Source organism: Eptatretus burgeri, chromosome 1 (genome assembly GCF_056783735.1).
Source record: "Eptatretus burgeri isolate ZD-2024b chromosome 1, Ebu_testis_v1, whole genome shotgun sequence".
In the NCBI taxonomy this organism is placed as follows: domain Eukaryota; kingdom Metazoa; phylum Chordata; class Myxini; order Myxiniformes; family Myxinidae; genus Eptatretus; species Eptatretus burgeri.
The window spans coordinates 124,273,615-124,289,297 of record NC_140961.1 but is presented as its reverse complement, the minus strand read 5'-3'; the positions used below and the strand labels follow the sequence as shown (position 1 = coordinate 124,289,297).

Here is a 15,683-nt window from a genome sequence, read left to right as displayed (position 1 = left end):
ATGTGAGCATACCATGTTATTGCGGAACTAGAGGTCATGCACAGTAAGAAACACCTCCAGTAAAACAACCCCGAAGGCGAAGTATGTTGAGACAGATACTTGGAGACAGGTCTTTGAAAAGTTTTGATACCCATCCTTTTTGTTCAACTTCTGCTGGCATGTTTTCCTCTTCCTTTATTGCATGTTGCTCATGAAAAAAGAATGCTGTGGATGAAGCACTAGCCATGTACAAGGACTTCTACATGTGGGACGAGTGCATCGCTTTAGCTGAATCCAAGGTTCGGTTTATCATCCAAGAATATGAATCCAAGAGAAGTGTTCTGTTTGGAATTTATAGCGGGAGGGAGTTATAAATCATAAGCTAGATCTCAAGCATTGGTTGAGCCATTCTCATTTATCAGCTTTGTTGATAATTCCATGCTACAGCGGAAAATAGCAAAGTTTAAACTTGTTTTTCATTCACTGAGTTACTACTAAAGTGTCATTGACTTTTTTTGTGTTTGCAGAAATCCATGCTCATGTATGAGCTAAATGCCAAATGACAATAGGTTCTCAGACTGAAAGAGGAACAGAGGGGCACAGGGAGACAAAGGCATCCATCCAAGGGTGGGAAGAGGGAAATGAGTCTGTAAATGCTTAAGCAATCAGAATGTTTGTGGCAAATTTATTTTCTGCAATTTCTGTCCACCCAATTTTAAAACTTTTATTATGAAAAATTTTCACTGGCAATTACTGCAACCACAGTACATTATTTATACACAAGTAATATATTTGTGTAATGGTACCGACAAAGCTATACAAATATTTACATCCTAACTTAGGCATCTTGCATTCCAACGTAGTTCACTTCTGAAGTTTTTGTTATAGTGCATCAGTGAATCAAATCAAATCACAAAACAACCATGTAATGACTTTTGATTTAAAAAAAACATAAGTGCCTGAGTCAGAACCTCCTAATCATGCAGAGATGGGTATCAGGATCAGAGTGTTGACAAACTAAAAAGCAGAATGGACTTGAGAAAAGCACAAATGGATGCCACTCACTCTTAGAACTATTCAGCAAAATATCTGCAACAAGACCAGATGACAGTGGCATATCCAAATACAGGACACGGATTCAGATGAACAAGATCAAGCTCCAATGGAGGATGTGGCTGGTGAACCTGGATATTCATCGACAAAGGTCCCTAAATTGGCTGCAATGAATGAAGATATCGCATCTCAGGTTCTTGAGAAAAAACCCCCATCAAAAGATGATACGTCGAAAAGAAAAGATACTGCTCTGTGGCACACCCCCACCATCGCCAACAACGTGCAAGTTTAGGCACGATAATAATAGCAGAAGGTTTGGGGCTGAATGGTTTAAGACCTGTCCCTGGCTGAAATGGGACAGCAAGGTAGCCGATGGACAGGGAGCAGCATTTGGTCATTTTTGAAACTTCGGAGAGTGTTGGCAACATGCTAGTCAGAAGATGCATTTTGCCAACGAGGGTAAGCAATCTTGAAAAAAGCAACAGACAGATTCATAAAGCATGAGAGAATTGAGTTGCACTGCCTTCTTGTATATAAAATGACCAACATCTTGGCAAGGTAAAAGTGTCGTAGCAAAACTCACAAAAGAGCACAGGAAGAGAGAATGAAAACACAGAATACCTCAAAGCTATCTATTCAAATTTGAACTACCTGGCTTGGCAAAGACTATCAATCTGAGGTCATCAATATCTTAACAATTTTCACAAGTTGCTCTGCCTGCGCTGTGAAGACATTGAAGGTCTAAACTAATGGTTGAAGAGGTGGACATCACACCAGATTCAGGAGGAAATTATGGAAATTATGCAAATCCTTGTCTTGCACATGTTACCTGCTGAAATGAAGGGTCACACATTCACCAATCTTGCAAACTAAACTGCCAATGTCGCTGTGATTGAACAACTTTGCATGCCTGAACATATGTTCACAGGTGACTTGGAGGTTCAAGAGCATGTTCGTAGCCTGCATTCATTGAAGAAGTGTGATGCAGAGATGATTTTCAGAACTGTGAAGGATGTGCTGCTGCGATGAAACGTACCATGATCCCAGTGTTGTGCAACAACATTTCAAGGACATCAGGACAGAGTAGCCAAAAAAATAAAATGAAGGAAACCGCATCACAACTATGCACTCTTCCATGGACTGCGTGGATCCTGCTGTACATGACACCATTAAGAGTGTTCCACAACTGTGGAACTTCCTGACCCTCGTGATGGACTTAATCAACTTCATTCAGAATTCCCCAAAGAGGTGTACAATTCAGTACTACTGTCGAAGCATTGCACTGCACGCAAACACACATCCAACCGCTCTGCCCAACTTGGTTCACGGTTAAATAAAAAGCCTTGAGTCATCTGAAAAGGTAACTAGAGGCAGTGTTTGAGGCATTGATTGCCATCAAAGATCAAACAGGTGACAGGAACATGCAGGCCGATGCTACTGGGTTATTTGACTCCACTGGGAGATTTGACTTCACCATGTGTCTCTCAATGAGTCAAGCAATCGTTGAGTAGTCTAACTGGTGAAGCACACCTCTTCAGGCAACAGGGGTGTCAACTGGACAATCAGCTAAAGTGACACAGCTTGCAATTTTTGACCTGAAAGCAATGAGACCTGGAGCAGTCTTTTGTGAAGTGTGTGGAAAAGTCATGAAAGAATCTGAGGAACTTGGTCAAGAGGAACCACAGCTCTCACACCAGTGCCAAGTGCCATGGCTATTCTAGCAGAGTGAACCCCACTTGTATGAGTCACCTGGGGATATATATATCGCAGCATTTGGTGTGACAAATTGGATAATACTGCATCAGACCTGGAAGAGCAGATAACATCAAAGAGTCTGCCAGTGATGACAGCCAGAGAAGGTCTACCTCAAGATGCTTGGAACGGCAACAGCATGTCTCATGAGTCGTTTCAGCATGTAATTGCACACTTTGGATGCGACTTAGATGCATTTCATCTGGAGTCTCATCTCTGGGTGTTCGAAAATCTTTGTGACATCAACAATACTACGATTCCTGAAATCATCAATTGCATCGCTTCCATAGAGATGAAGAAATTGATCCCACAAGTAGTGAAGCTTTGCGAGCTGTACCTCGTCCACCCAGCTAAGACAGCCACTGCAAAGCCCTCTTTCAGGAGACTGTGGCAGTTGAAATCCTTCCTGAGATTAACTATGACTCAGCATCATTTGAACTCTTTGCTGATCCTGTCAATCTATCAAGATAAAGTTGACGCCTTCAAATGGTGGAACTTACAAAACGAATTTATTTCCCGTGATTACAGCAAGCGAGAAAATGCATTTGCACACATTCAGTGATTCTCGGTGATCGCGATTTTGATATTTTTATTAACCATCCCCTGACTTTTGATATTAAGAGCGTTTCCTCCAAACTCTGGATGACAACAGGTTCACTTTCCAGTAAAGTGGGTCACATACATCTGAAAATACTTCATTTCTTTCCACCACACTCTCCACTGTTCAAATTAATTCCATGCTTCATCTATACAAGTTTCTCTGTTAGTCTGTGAACCTCTTCCTTTATCCAAATGCTGTCATCATTATTTACAAGTACTGATAATCTCAGAAAAATTTCTATGTACAAACTTCTGGTTTTTTAGAGTCGATTAGAAACAAGCATGTGTTGAATGGTAATATCGAATTTAAATATTCAGACACACATTCACTGATACACTCTGATACCAATAAAAGGAGGATAAGGATTATGTGCTTTTGTATACTGTATTCTCATTAAAAAAAAAAACCCAAGAGAATATGATGATGGCTTTGTCAAAAGCAGTATTTTTCTCCTGAGTGTTGTTATATGTTTGTAGCTAATTGTCTTATTGGGAATTTATGGAGATCATTCTATCTGTGCAGTGCAAGAGACAATGTTTGTTTCAGCAATTGATGAGTAGCATTTACAGCTTGACATAGTCTTGTCTGTGTAATTGAAGCATTTAATATGAATGAAAAGCCAAGGCTATATTTTAATGGTAATGATTAATTATGAATGACTATGATGATCATGTATAGTAATAATGGTTTGCCTCATATACCCATCATATATATATATATATATATATATATATATATATATATATATATATATATATATATATATATATATATATATATATATGATGCCTGATATATATATATATATATACCCATCATATATATATATATATATATATATATATATATATATATATATATATATATATATATATATATATATATATATATATATATATATATATATATAATGATCATGTATAGTAATAATGGTTTGCCTAGCAGTGAATGCAATGTCAACTGTAGATATGTGGCATGCACTGATGGTATAATGATCATGATGATCATGATACCATACTGACATTTTTGGTGAATATAACAACAATATATTCTACAGTCATGACAAGGACATACTATTATTTGGCCGACAGTCTGCCACACTCCCACGTATTCTCCAAATGGGAATATATGCCATATGTGGCATCTGTGTTGGAGTGGTGACCCATCCAGGATTATAACACTGGGGAACAATTTTTTTCTTATTATCTGTTGCATGAGATTTTTCAACTTATTCTATGTATTTTTTCAACGCTGATTTCAAATCTGAAATCGGTTTTCCTCTACATGCTCTAGTTTTCATGCAATTTGAAACTTGCGATTTTCGCAAAAAAGAACACCCATTGCTATTTGCACTTGGGATAACTTGAGAACTGGGGGTGCGATTTCGGACTTTAGTGGAAATATACGATGCCGAAACTGCAAAATAACTATAGACCGTATTCGTTTTGCTGCTAACGATTTGCTCACAATTTATTTGACATCAATTTTCTTTATCTTTATTGATATTTATTCTTTAACTTTATGTTTTTCTTTGTTTCAGATCTGATCATGGCTTCTTCAATAAGACATAAATGTGTAAATAATCCTGATGCATTCTGTTATGTATGTGGCTGCTACACACTACTTCCTCAAAAGCACAATATAACATCGTTTGATGTTATATTGTGTGACGTCACCGCTGAGAGGCGTCAGGACGTCATGACATCATCGGTCATTCGGTGACGTCATTACGTCTGCCGTCGACAGACAGTTACCGCTGAGAGGTGTAATTCCAACTCCTCCAAAATAGCGTCTGCAATGTAAAACCCTCTTCTGCACATTCTGACTTCCTCAGAATGTGAATTTGACACAAAAAATGTAACAAGAAACATTGTATCTTCTATATATTAATACTGAAGGACCAATTTTGTGCTCCTCCTCACGGTCGCGTCACGTTTTTCTCGGTACTGTGACCTGGACTGAAAGAAACTTCGTACCTGTAAGAGTGCATCGCACATCGTGGCAATAGTCAATTTCAACTCTGAAGCAGAATAAACACTTTTCGTTGAGATGGGGGGGAGAAGTGAAGAGGCGGGGGCAGGGGATGAAGAGACAGGGGCAGGGGGGGTGAAGAGGGGGGCAAGGTAAGCAAGTTTTTGGGCGGGGGTAAGCAAATTGAAAGCGGGAAATGGGGCGGGTGCTGGGGTGAATTAGGCAGGGTTGAGTGTGAGGGGTTGGACAGGGGCGGGGGCCCGGGGGCAAGTGGGGCGGCGAATCAAGAGACGGGGGTCGGAGAGTGAAGAGGCCGGGCCGGGGTAATTAAATTTTTGGCGGGGGTAAGCAAATTGAAGGTGGGGGGGAAATGGGGCAGGGGCGGGGGATAAGTAGGCGGGGGCGAGCATGCCCTGTCCAGTCCATGTCTCTCGAGTGTGGGTGAGCTGGTGAGGGTGGTTGAATGAGCGGAATCCGTCTGTGACGGGGCTTCGGCTAGTATATATTGTTACGGGTTCTCCGGCTGAGTAACGAGTGGCTTCTCGGACACACTTCCAGACCTTTGACCCTGAATCCGACGAGCCGCAGATAACTCCGCAGCACAACAGGTTGCTAAGCAACCATGGATGCCCTCTCAGACCATTAATTTGTAAATATAAATAAATGAAAATAAATAAATGAAAAAATAAACAATTGAAAAAAATGCAGATGAACCCGAGACAATGGGAAAGCACAGTAATTCTGTGTGCTGATGGACATCGAAGCCAATACACCAGTAACATTCACTTATGTGTCGGAAAGCATCCGTAAATGAAATTATCAACAAATGGAAAAAAGGAAAAAAAGTTCAATGCAGGTGAGCGACACGAGACAATGGGGAAGCAGGGTAAATTTGCACGCCGATGGACATCCAAGCTGATACACTGGGAAAAATCACAGAACCACCGGAAAGCGTCCGTAAATGAAAATTTAAAAAAATGGAAAAAAAAACAAATGCAGGTGAGTGATCCAAGACAATGGGGAAGCACGGTTCATTATGGCTTACAATGTGTAAGAATAACCCGCAAGTATATATTCTCCATATCCAGATAGCTGGCTCCATTTGATGTTTACCTGATGTTGACCATGTAATCTTTGTCTGTCTGACAGAGTTGCTGGGCCGAGGCCTCCAGATTGGAGGTCACTCTTTGATGTAGGACTTTATGGCCAGTGGAGATTAGGGGAGTGCTCGTCACACTCCACATATATATATATATATATATATATATATATATATATATATATATATATATATATATATATATATATATATATATATATTGTCACGGAAATGGCCCTTCATGGGATACTAAATATAGGATTAGCTCAGATCCCCCATTAAATGCATGTATAGATAGGTTGTTTGGTATAAGGGACGATAGTGTGTCGGGAGGTGTAAAAGATTGTGTTTTTATGTTCACACGGTGGTGAAATGAGAGAAGATTCTTTTTCCTCTCCTGTACGAACGGGAGGGGAGTGGCCTCGAGCGAGAGGTGTGGCCGGGAAAGGAAGTGACGCGAGGGGGGCAGAACCTTTGGTGAGGCGGTCGCCGAGAAAATAAAAGAAACGGTGGTGGAACTGGGAGCGTAGTAGTGGCACCGGTCGGCTGTACACGGGACAGGCCTGTGTCGAAGCGAGCGGAAAAAGGGACCGCGTGGACAGGTTCAGTTTTGGCGGTTTTGAAAACTACAGCCGGGTTCTCGAGGCGTGCTCAGAGTCGCTTCGAAGGAGCGAACGAAGGAGGCACCATGTTGGATATTCCAGGAGACGCTGAACCGACCTGCACGTCGGTGATTCGACTGAGAGAGGAACTGAGAGGACGAAGCGGAATCGGGTTTCGAGGTGGGAAGGCCGGAAAGGAGACGCCAGACCTTCGGACGGTCCCTGCTGACATCAACGGTGCGAAACGTTTTTCAACCCGCCTGTGGAACTCGGACCTCGACTGGGGCCTCGTCTGGAGAACAGGCCAGGCCAGGATTTGTGTGCTGGACCGTAAGAGAGATCAGCTGAGGCCCATCTTCGACCCTACACGAGGTCAGAGCATGCGGAAACCGCGCACGCGGTGACTTGCGCAGGAAAGGCACTGCGCCGCCATCTTGCCGCGCGGCACGTTCGAGCGGGAGTTCGAACCCGTGGACACCACCGCTTGTTACCAGCGACATTCGTGCTTTTGGACATGGTCCTCTCGTCCATGAGCCATCACCAAGTACTCTGTCTTGTCCTGCATGCATGCTTTTTTGTTTGCACGTGTTGTATAAGGCATATTTCGTAGTAATCCCCTCAAAACCTTTAGACCGTGGTCCCCAAGTTAAGAACGGGTTGATTGTTAATTAAACCATTGTCGTGTTTATTGTTTGTGTTGTGATCCCTGATGTCCCCAATAAATCTGGTTAATTCGTATGCAGTTGCCGCTATGGATTAATGCGTGTCGCGTCAAGGAACGATCCGTTCGATTGGCATATAAAACCAAAAAGTGGTTACAGACCGGTAGATTCTGCTCGGTCTCTGACAAAATCAGTCTGTAACCAGGGGTTCTATCTCCCCAACGGTTAAGGAACAGGATTACGTTGGTATCGCGATTGAAGACTCGTGACCCGAGGCCTGTGCCGAGCCGGCCGGCGTTATACACTCCCGGAGATGGCGGTAGCGAGGCTGGCACCTCGGACCGGGTCAGATTCCCGCCACCGCGGATCCGCAACAATTTGATGTCAGAAGTGGGATATTTGGACCTGTGGTGCATTTCGCACCCCGGACATTGAGTACAAAAAAACGGTCCAAATTGGATTTTATTTTATGCTTGAGCGGATCGGAGCAAAAACTTGCAAATTATAAAGAAAATGGAGTCGCAAATTGGCGGCGAAGCTCCATCTCGGCGTGATTAGAAGCGAGAGAGGGCTAATTATAGCGCAATAAGCCACAAGGCTCGAGGGAAATGCTCCCGCCCACCGGTTCAGGCCGCGTGGACAGGGTATACACCGGGGCAGACGAATGAGGACGCCAACGCATACATTCATGAGCTTTGTGAACGAGTGTCGCATGCCTTGGGGCAGCGGAAGTGTGGTGATAACTATATTGAGGAATTGCATTCGTTTGCCATTAAATTGGACGAGATACGGCGGCGCAGAGACGAGGTTCAGGAGGATTGTGTGCACGGGGAATCACAACAATTGGCCGATGCACAGGAACGAATTCGGGGGCTGGAAAAGGACTTAGCCAACGTAGACTGGGTTCATGAGGATTATGTGCACACGGAAGCACAACGATTGGCCGATGCACAGGAACAAATTCAGGAGCTGGAAGAGGACTTTGCCAGCACAGGCGTGGAACTACGTGAAGAAAAGAATAAAGTAGAGTGGTTTACCCGTTTGTTGGAACTGGAGAAGAGCGAACGGAATAAAAGAATAGAGGAGGAGCAAATTAGTAACTCTCGGGATAGGAAGAACTTGGAGGAAGAATGAAAAAAAAAGCGAGAAAAGAAAAAATGTGAACACGATCGGGAATTGGATCTACTGAAGGAAGAGGTAAGATCAGGCAAACAGATAAGGGAGAGCCTGGAACAGGAGATAAAAACAGGAGAGAAATCTCGAGCAAAGGAAGGAAGAATTGTTGGAAAAGTCAAGACAGTTCAAAGAACTACAGGGAGAAATGAGGAAAGTATAGGGGAGTACCCATAAGTTGGAACAAGAGAAGAGCAAACTGAACAAAAGAATAGAGGAGGAGCAAATTAGTCATTCCCGGGATAGGAAGAACTTGGAACAAGAATGGAAAACAAAGCTGGAAAAGGAAAAACGGGAATTGGAACTACTGAAGGAAGAGGTAAGATCAGGCAATCAGATAAGGGAGAGCCTGGAACAGGAGATAAAAAGAGGAGAGAAAAATCTGGAGAAAAGGAAGGAAGAATTGTTGGAAAAGTCCGAACAGCTTCGGGAATTAAAGTCCAGGGGAAATGAACTGGCAAGTGAACTAGAAATTAGCAAGGGACACGGTAAGAGAATGGACGAATGGAGAAAGCAAGAATGCAAAAGAGGTGAGGAGATGAGAGAGGAATTATGGGAAAAAGCTTCTGAGTTACGGAAACACCAAAACAAAGAGAGGGAATTACAAAATGAAGTGAGGATGTCAAGAGAGGAAAGAAAGAGAACAGAGAATGAAATGTTAAGGAACTACACTGTGCAGATCGAGCAGTTAGAAGCAGAAGCAAGATTAAAGAATGAGATGCAAGAAAGAGTAATGAAGGAAACGATGAGATTGGAGAAGGAAGAACAAGAGAGACAGTGGGATGAGAAACGAAAAGAGCAAGGAATGAAACAAAAAGAAGGACAAGAACGACTAAAGGAGAAAGCAAGGTTGAAGTCCGCGGAGATCGTGAAAGAACGACGAATGAAACGGGAAAAGGAGATCGACCAATTGAAGGAAACTATGAGATTGGAGACTGAAGAGCATGAGAGACCGTGGAAGAGGAAACAAAAAGAGGGACAAGAACAACTAAAAGAGAAAGCAAGGTTGAAGTACGCGGAGATAGTGAAAGAATGACGAATGAAACAGGAAAAAGAAATCAGCCAATTGAAAGAAACGATGAGTTTGGAGAATGAAGAACATGAGAGACGGTGGGGTAGAAAACAAAAACAGTATGAATTTGAAATTGTCCAACTCAAGGAGAGAGCAAAGTTGGAGTCCACGGAGATGGAAAAACTCCGGAAAGATAACGAACAACTCAAAAGGCTCGGAGAGGAAGAACGACTCAAATGGAAAAGAAAATGGAGCCAGGAAGTAGAACAGCACAATAACATGGGATGTGTGATATCACCACAGGGAGTAATGTTAGTGGTGCGGAACTTGATTGACATCACTCGTCGGATGACACCACAATTAGAGCAAACCCTGGTGATTGAGACATTGAGGGAGCATACGGGTTCTTGACGAATGAAATACATTTTGAGCAGGTCCAGCATGTGGAGCTGACAGCCCCGGAGGAGTATGGCGAACCGATGATGAGTAACCTGCTGGAGAGAAGCGACCGGACAGGTGATTCTGGAACGAAGCAGGTACGTAGGCACATGCATACATGGTGCGGACGATGAGCTTAGGGTAGAGATTGAATTTTGTGTTAACGTAGAGACTCTGTCCGATGGGGTGCACCTATGCGTGACCCCTGAAGGTGCGTGTGGAGTGCCTGTGAACGAATGCTGTGAGCCCACAGTCCAGGCTACAGCACCGGTATGTGCTTCCGAGGCCAAAGTGTTTGTGGGTACTCACCTGGTGGTCGAGAATGTAGCCCTGGAGTGCGAGGCAGTTGGTCAGTACACAGGCAAGGTTGAAGGTGTGGAATGTCAACACATAACCTTGGAATGTTTGCAGCCTGCTGTGTGTGGGAGTCCTGAGCATGGAATGAGTGGTGACATAGGAAATAGGTTTGAGGTGCAAGGAGAAATAGAAATGCCACCAGGACAGAACTTGAGCCAGGGGACGGAAACCATGATGGACAGCTCCACAGGGGTTCTTACACAGTTGGAGGTGCTGCATCCAGGAGCAGATTTAGATTGGATTTTAGAAATCCAATTTAGAAATTGGATTTTAATTTCTCTATCAGCCTCACAGGAACTTTGGAGTGGAGTGCAGATGAGTGGCAGGCAGCACTGGCGTGTGTCATTTGGTCTTCAGACCTTTCTGAGCACACGAGTGGTTTGGCTAGCTGAGTGGGGTTTGTCTGTCTTGAGAGAGTTCTGGAGAAGAGGGGGAGGCCGCTTCCCTGACTGGGGTTTATCTGATTTTCGTGAACCCTGGAGAAGAGGGGGAGGCCATTCCACCGTTTGGGGTTTACCTGATTTCCGTTCACCCTGGAGAAGAGGGGGAGGCCGTTCCACCGATTGGGGTTTACCTGACTTCCGTGAACCCTGGAGAAGAGGGGAGGTCATTCCACCGATTGGGGTTTGCCTGACTTCCGCGAACCCTGGAGAAAAGGAGGGGGTAGATCACGGCCCCCTTGAGACGTGACCCCCTTGAGCCGTGGCGGAATGGCGGCGCGGTCATGTAATGGGTAATGAGGGATTCGTTCCCTCACTCCCCTTCCAATGAGCCAAAGAAGCAGGCCAAATGGGGATGTGAGAAGAAATTTTGGTTGGAAATTGAACTGAAAGTGATTGCAAATTGAGGGATGACAGAAGGCATAAGAGTAGCACGAGTGGATTTGGGAGATTATTGAAAAAAGTGGTGGAGACATTACAGGCAGAGCGTTGGACACACCTGAAACAAGTAGATGACAAAGGGTGGCTTATTTGAGGAAGGATTGAAATGCCTGGTTCGAACCATGCAGAGGTTCCATGGGACTGGTGAAGAGATTTTGATGTTTCGTTTAAACTATTGGAAATAAACGATTAGGGCAGTATGGAGGAGGCCAATGGACGACGGACATAGTGACAAATTTATTGAGGTTTGATGAAAAAGTGTATCAGTTAAATTTGATGACCAAGTGGTATCCGAGGGACTGGTGTGTTTTTGGTTTTAACATAAAAGTGAAAGGTGTTGGATGGTGTTGTGGACTGAGTGTGTGGCACTGTGGAATGAATGACTAAAGTGTTTGGGGTGAATGGCGTGATTGTGCAGATGAGGAGAGTGAGTGCGAACAACGTACCCTGTCGGTAGGAGTCTCCTTACCAGGTTGGTGTAAGTTAGGGGGACTTAGAGGATTTGACATGGATTCTGGCTGCTGTTCCATTGTGCAGGCGGCCTGCGAGGGGTAGGTGCAGGCCAAGGTATGGGGATACTGGTTGGTAGTGTGACATGGTATGGGAAGTTGGTGAGTCAGGAAATAGGGCAGCAGGGCTTTGGGGGTTCCTGGCAGGTGAAGGCTGTCAGAGGTGCTGGGAGAGCACCATATGGTTCAGTGCAGGAGAGCACAGTGTAGGTGCTATGAGAGCACAGTGTAGGTGCTATGAAGGCACAGTATGGGGGCTAGAGAGAGCCACAGTATGGGGGCTTAGTTAGGAGTGCCAGAAGCATGCTCAGGTGAACCCCGAGGTCGCTGAATGTCCTCCACCCCCGATTGGAAGCAGGCAAAGAGGCCTAGTCGTAGTCACACTCCCCAGCCAGCGAGTTATGCCTGGCACCACCAAATGGAAAAAGACAAAGAAGGGCCTTACCCAGGTTTAATAGAATGGAACAGTGTGCCACGTCGGAGAAAAATGGGTCATGAGGATCATTCTAGCCATAGCAGGGTTTGTTGCATTGTCGAGAACTAAAAGTACATGGTTAGGTTCGATGGACTCCTCCACACCATTCATGTGTGACACCTGGTACGAGTAGTGTTGATGGGAGAAATTGTTGGCAAGGGCCAGGCTAGGTCACCCTCTCCAAGTGCCAGAGAGGCCACCAGTATGCCATGAGCACGCATCCACGAAGGGAGCAGTTGAGTAAGAAACACACCATCCTGTCTGCAAAAGGAAGAAAAAAAAAGGGAGAACTTAACCAAAACTAGTCAGGCAAGGAATGTTAAGGGTACACTCCACCTCACCTGGTCTAAGGTCATCACACCCATTTGCGTCCTCAAGAATGCCTCCGAAATGCGTTTGTTTACCATCAATCTCACCGTGCCACCATTGCTGTGTCACCTGCTGTCCAATGCAGGGCTTGTTGCCTGTTGCTGCTTGTGAGTAGGCCATATGGCCCGAAGCATTTTTGTGGGTCATTGAGGCCAAAGTGCTTTTGTGGGCCGTTGCAGCCGAAGATTTGTGCCACTTTGTGGGCTCAGTGGGCCAAATAATTATTTGTGACATTAGGCCACTGGGCTGACTGAACTCACCTGGTGAGAGGCCAATAAGGCCACAAAGTGAGGAAACCCTCAGGGGTGAATGGACAATACTGCTGGGAGGGGGCCTGAAGGAGCGAACACCTGAAAGAACTTTGAACCTTTGGATGTTCTGCTCCTATGCAAATGTGGTGTTAAAAGTAAAATTGAATGCCCTCCCGTTCAAATCCATAATCAGAATGTGTATAAAGTGTAAATTTGTTTGTTAGATTGGTGACCCGACACACGAGGATAGGGACATGCCAATCTTACTGTGACACTTTGATTTCTGGAGTGAAGTGCTTCCCATGTTGTGGGTTAGAGTAAATGGGAGATCTGTGCTGTACGTCAGACAGGGCCATTGCCGGGGGCTGCCACAGATGGAGGCTCGGAGAGCCTCGGGAGAAAGGTGGGGGTAGTATTACGGAAATGGCCCTTAATTGGATACTAAATATAGGATTAGCTCAGATCCCCCATTAAATGCATGTATAGATAGGTTGTTTGGTACAAGGGACGATATGTGTGTCGGGAGGTGTAAAAGATTGTGTTTTTATGTTCACACGGTGGTGAAATGAGAGAAGATTCTTTTTCCTCTCCTGTACGAACGGGAGGGGAGTGGCTTAGAGCGAGAGGTGTGGCCTGGAAAGGAAGTGACGCGAGGGGGGCGGGAGCCTTTGGTGAGGTGGTCGCCGAGAAAAGAAAATAAACGGTGGTGGAACTGGGTGCGCAGTAGTGGTGCCGGTCGGCTGTACACGGGACAGGCCTGTGTCGAAGCGAGCGGAAAAAGGGACCTCGTGGACAGGTTCAGTTTTGGCGGTTTTGAAAACTACAGTTGGGTTCTCGAGGCGTGCTCGGAGTCGCTTCGAAGGAGCGAACGAAGGAGGGACTGTGTTGGATATGCCAGGAGAGACGCTGAACCGACCTGCACGTCGGTAATTCGACTGAGAGAGCAACTGAGAGGACGAAGCGGGAGTCGGGCTTCGAGGCGGGAAGGCCGGAGAGGAGACGCCGGACCTTCGGATGGTCCCTGCTGAAATCAACGGTGCGACACGTTTGTCAACCCGCCTGTGGAACTCGGACCTCGACTGGGGCCTCGTCTGGAGAACAGGCCAGGCCGGGATTTGTGTGCTGGACCGTAAGAGAGATCATGTGAGGCCCATCTTCGACCCTACGCAAGGTCAGAGCGCGCGGAAACAGCGCACGCGGTGACTTGCGCAGGAAAGGCACTGCGCCGCCATCTTTCCGCGCGGCACGTTCGAGCGGGAGTTCGAACCTGTTGACACCACCGCTTGTTACGAGCGACATTCATGCTTTTGGACACAGTCCTCTCGTCCATGAGCCATCACCAAGTACTCTGTCTTGTCCTGCATGCATGCTGTTTTGTTTGCATGTGTTGTATAAGGCATATTTCGTAGTAATCCCCTCGAAACCTTCAGACCGTGGTCCCCTAGTTAAGAGCGGGTTGATTGTTAATAAAACCATTGTCGTGTTTATTGCTTGTGTTGTGATCCCTGATGTCCCCAATAAATCTGGTTAATTCGTACGCAGTTGCCGCTATGGATTAATGCGTGTCGAGGAACGATCCGTTCGATTGGCATATAAAACCAAAAAGTGGTTACAGACCGGTAGACTCCGCTCGGTCTCTGACAAAGTCATTCTGTAACTAGGGGTTCTATCTCGCCAACTGGTTAGGTCCAGGATTACGTTGGTATCGCGATTGAAGATGCATGACCCGAGGCCTGTGCCGAGCCAGCCGGCGTTATAGTCTCCCGGAGACGGCGGTGGTGAGGCTGGCACCTAGGACTAGGTTAGATTCCCGCCACCCCGGATCCGCAACAATATATATGTGTGTATATATATATATATATATATATATATATATATATATATATATATATATATATATATATATATATATATATATATATATATATATATATATATATATATATATATATACAGTGGGGAGAACAAGTATTTGACACACTGCCAATTTTGCAGGTTTTCCCACTTACAAAGCACGAAGAGGTCTGTAATTTTTATCATAGGTACACTTCAACTGTGAAAGACGAAATCGAAAACAAAAATCCTGAAAATCACATTGTATGATTTTTAAATAATTAATTTGCATTTTATTGCATGAAATAAGTATTGATACATCAGAAAAACAGAACTTAATATTTGGTACAGAAACCTTTGTTTGCAATTACAGAGATCAGACGTTTCCTGAAGTTCTTAACCAGGTTTGCATAGACTGCAGCAGGGATTTTGGCCCACTCCTCCATACAGATCTTCTCCAGATCCTTCAGGTTTCGGGGCTGTTGCTGGGCAACACAGACTTTCAGCTCCCTCCAAAGATTTTCTATTGGGTTCAGGTCTGGAGACTGGCTTGGCCACTCCAGGACCTTGAGATGCTTCTTACGGAGCCACTCCTTAGTTGCCCTGGCTGTGTGCTTCGGGTCATTGTCATGCTGGAAGACCCAGCCACGCCACATCTTCAATGCT

The 15,683-nt window shown here is 44.9% G+C and overlaps 1 protein-coding gene and 1 pseudogene across 2 annotated transcripts in view; both read left to right on the top strand.

Annotated features, from left to right (window-relative positions):
• Positions 1-15,683, top strand: part of IFT172 (intraflagellar transport 172) — a 445,633-nt gene that overhangs the window by 212,458 nt on the left and 217,492 nt on the right. For both annotated transcript variants that reach the window (XM_085896864.1, XM_085896871.1), the window contains exon 21: positions 201-278. In XM_085896864.1, the coding sequence (XP_085752990.1) occupies positions 201-278 (78 nt within the window). The remainder of the gene's footprint in view (positions 1-200; positions 279-15,683) is intronic.
• LOC147035338 (uncharacterized) overlaps positions 6,720-15,683 on the top strand; it is a 13,355-nt pseudogene continuing 4,391 nt past the window's right edge.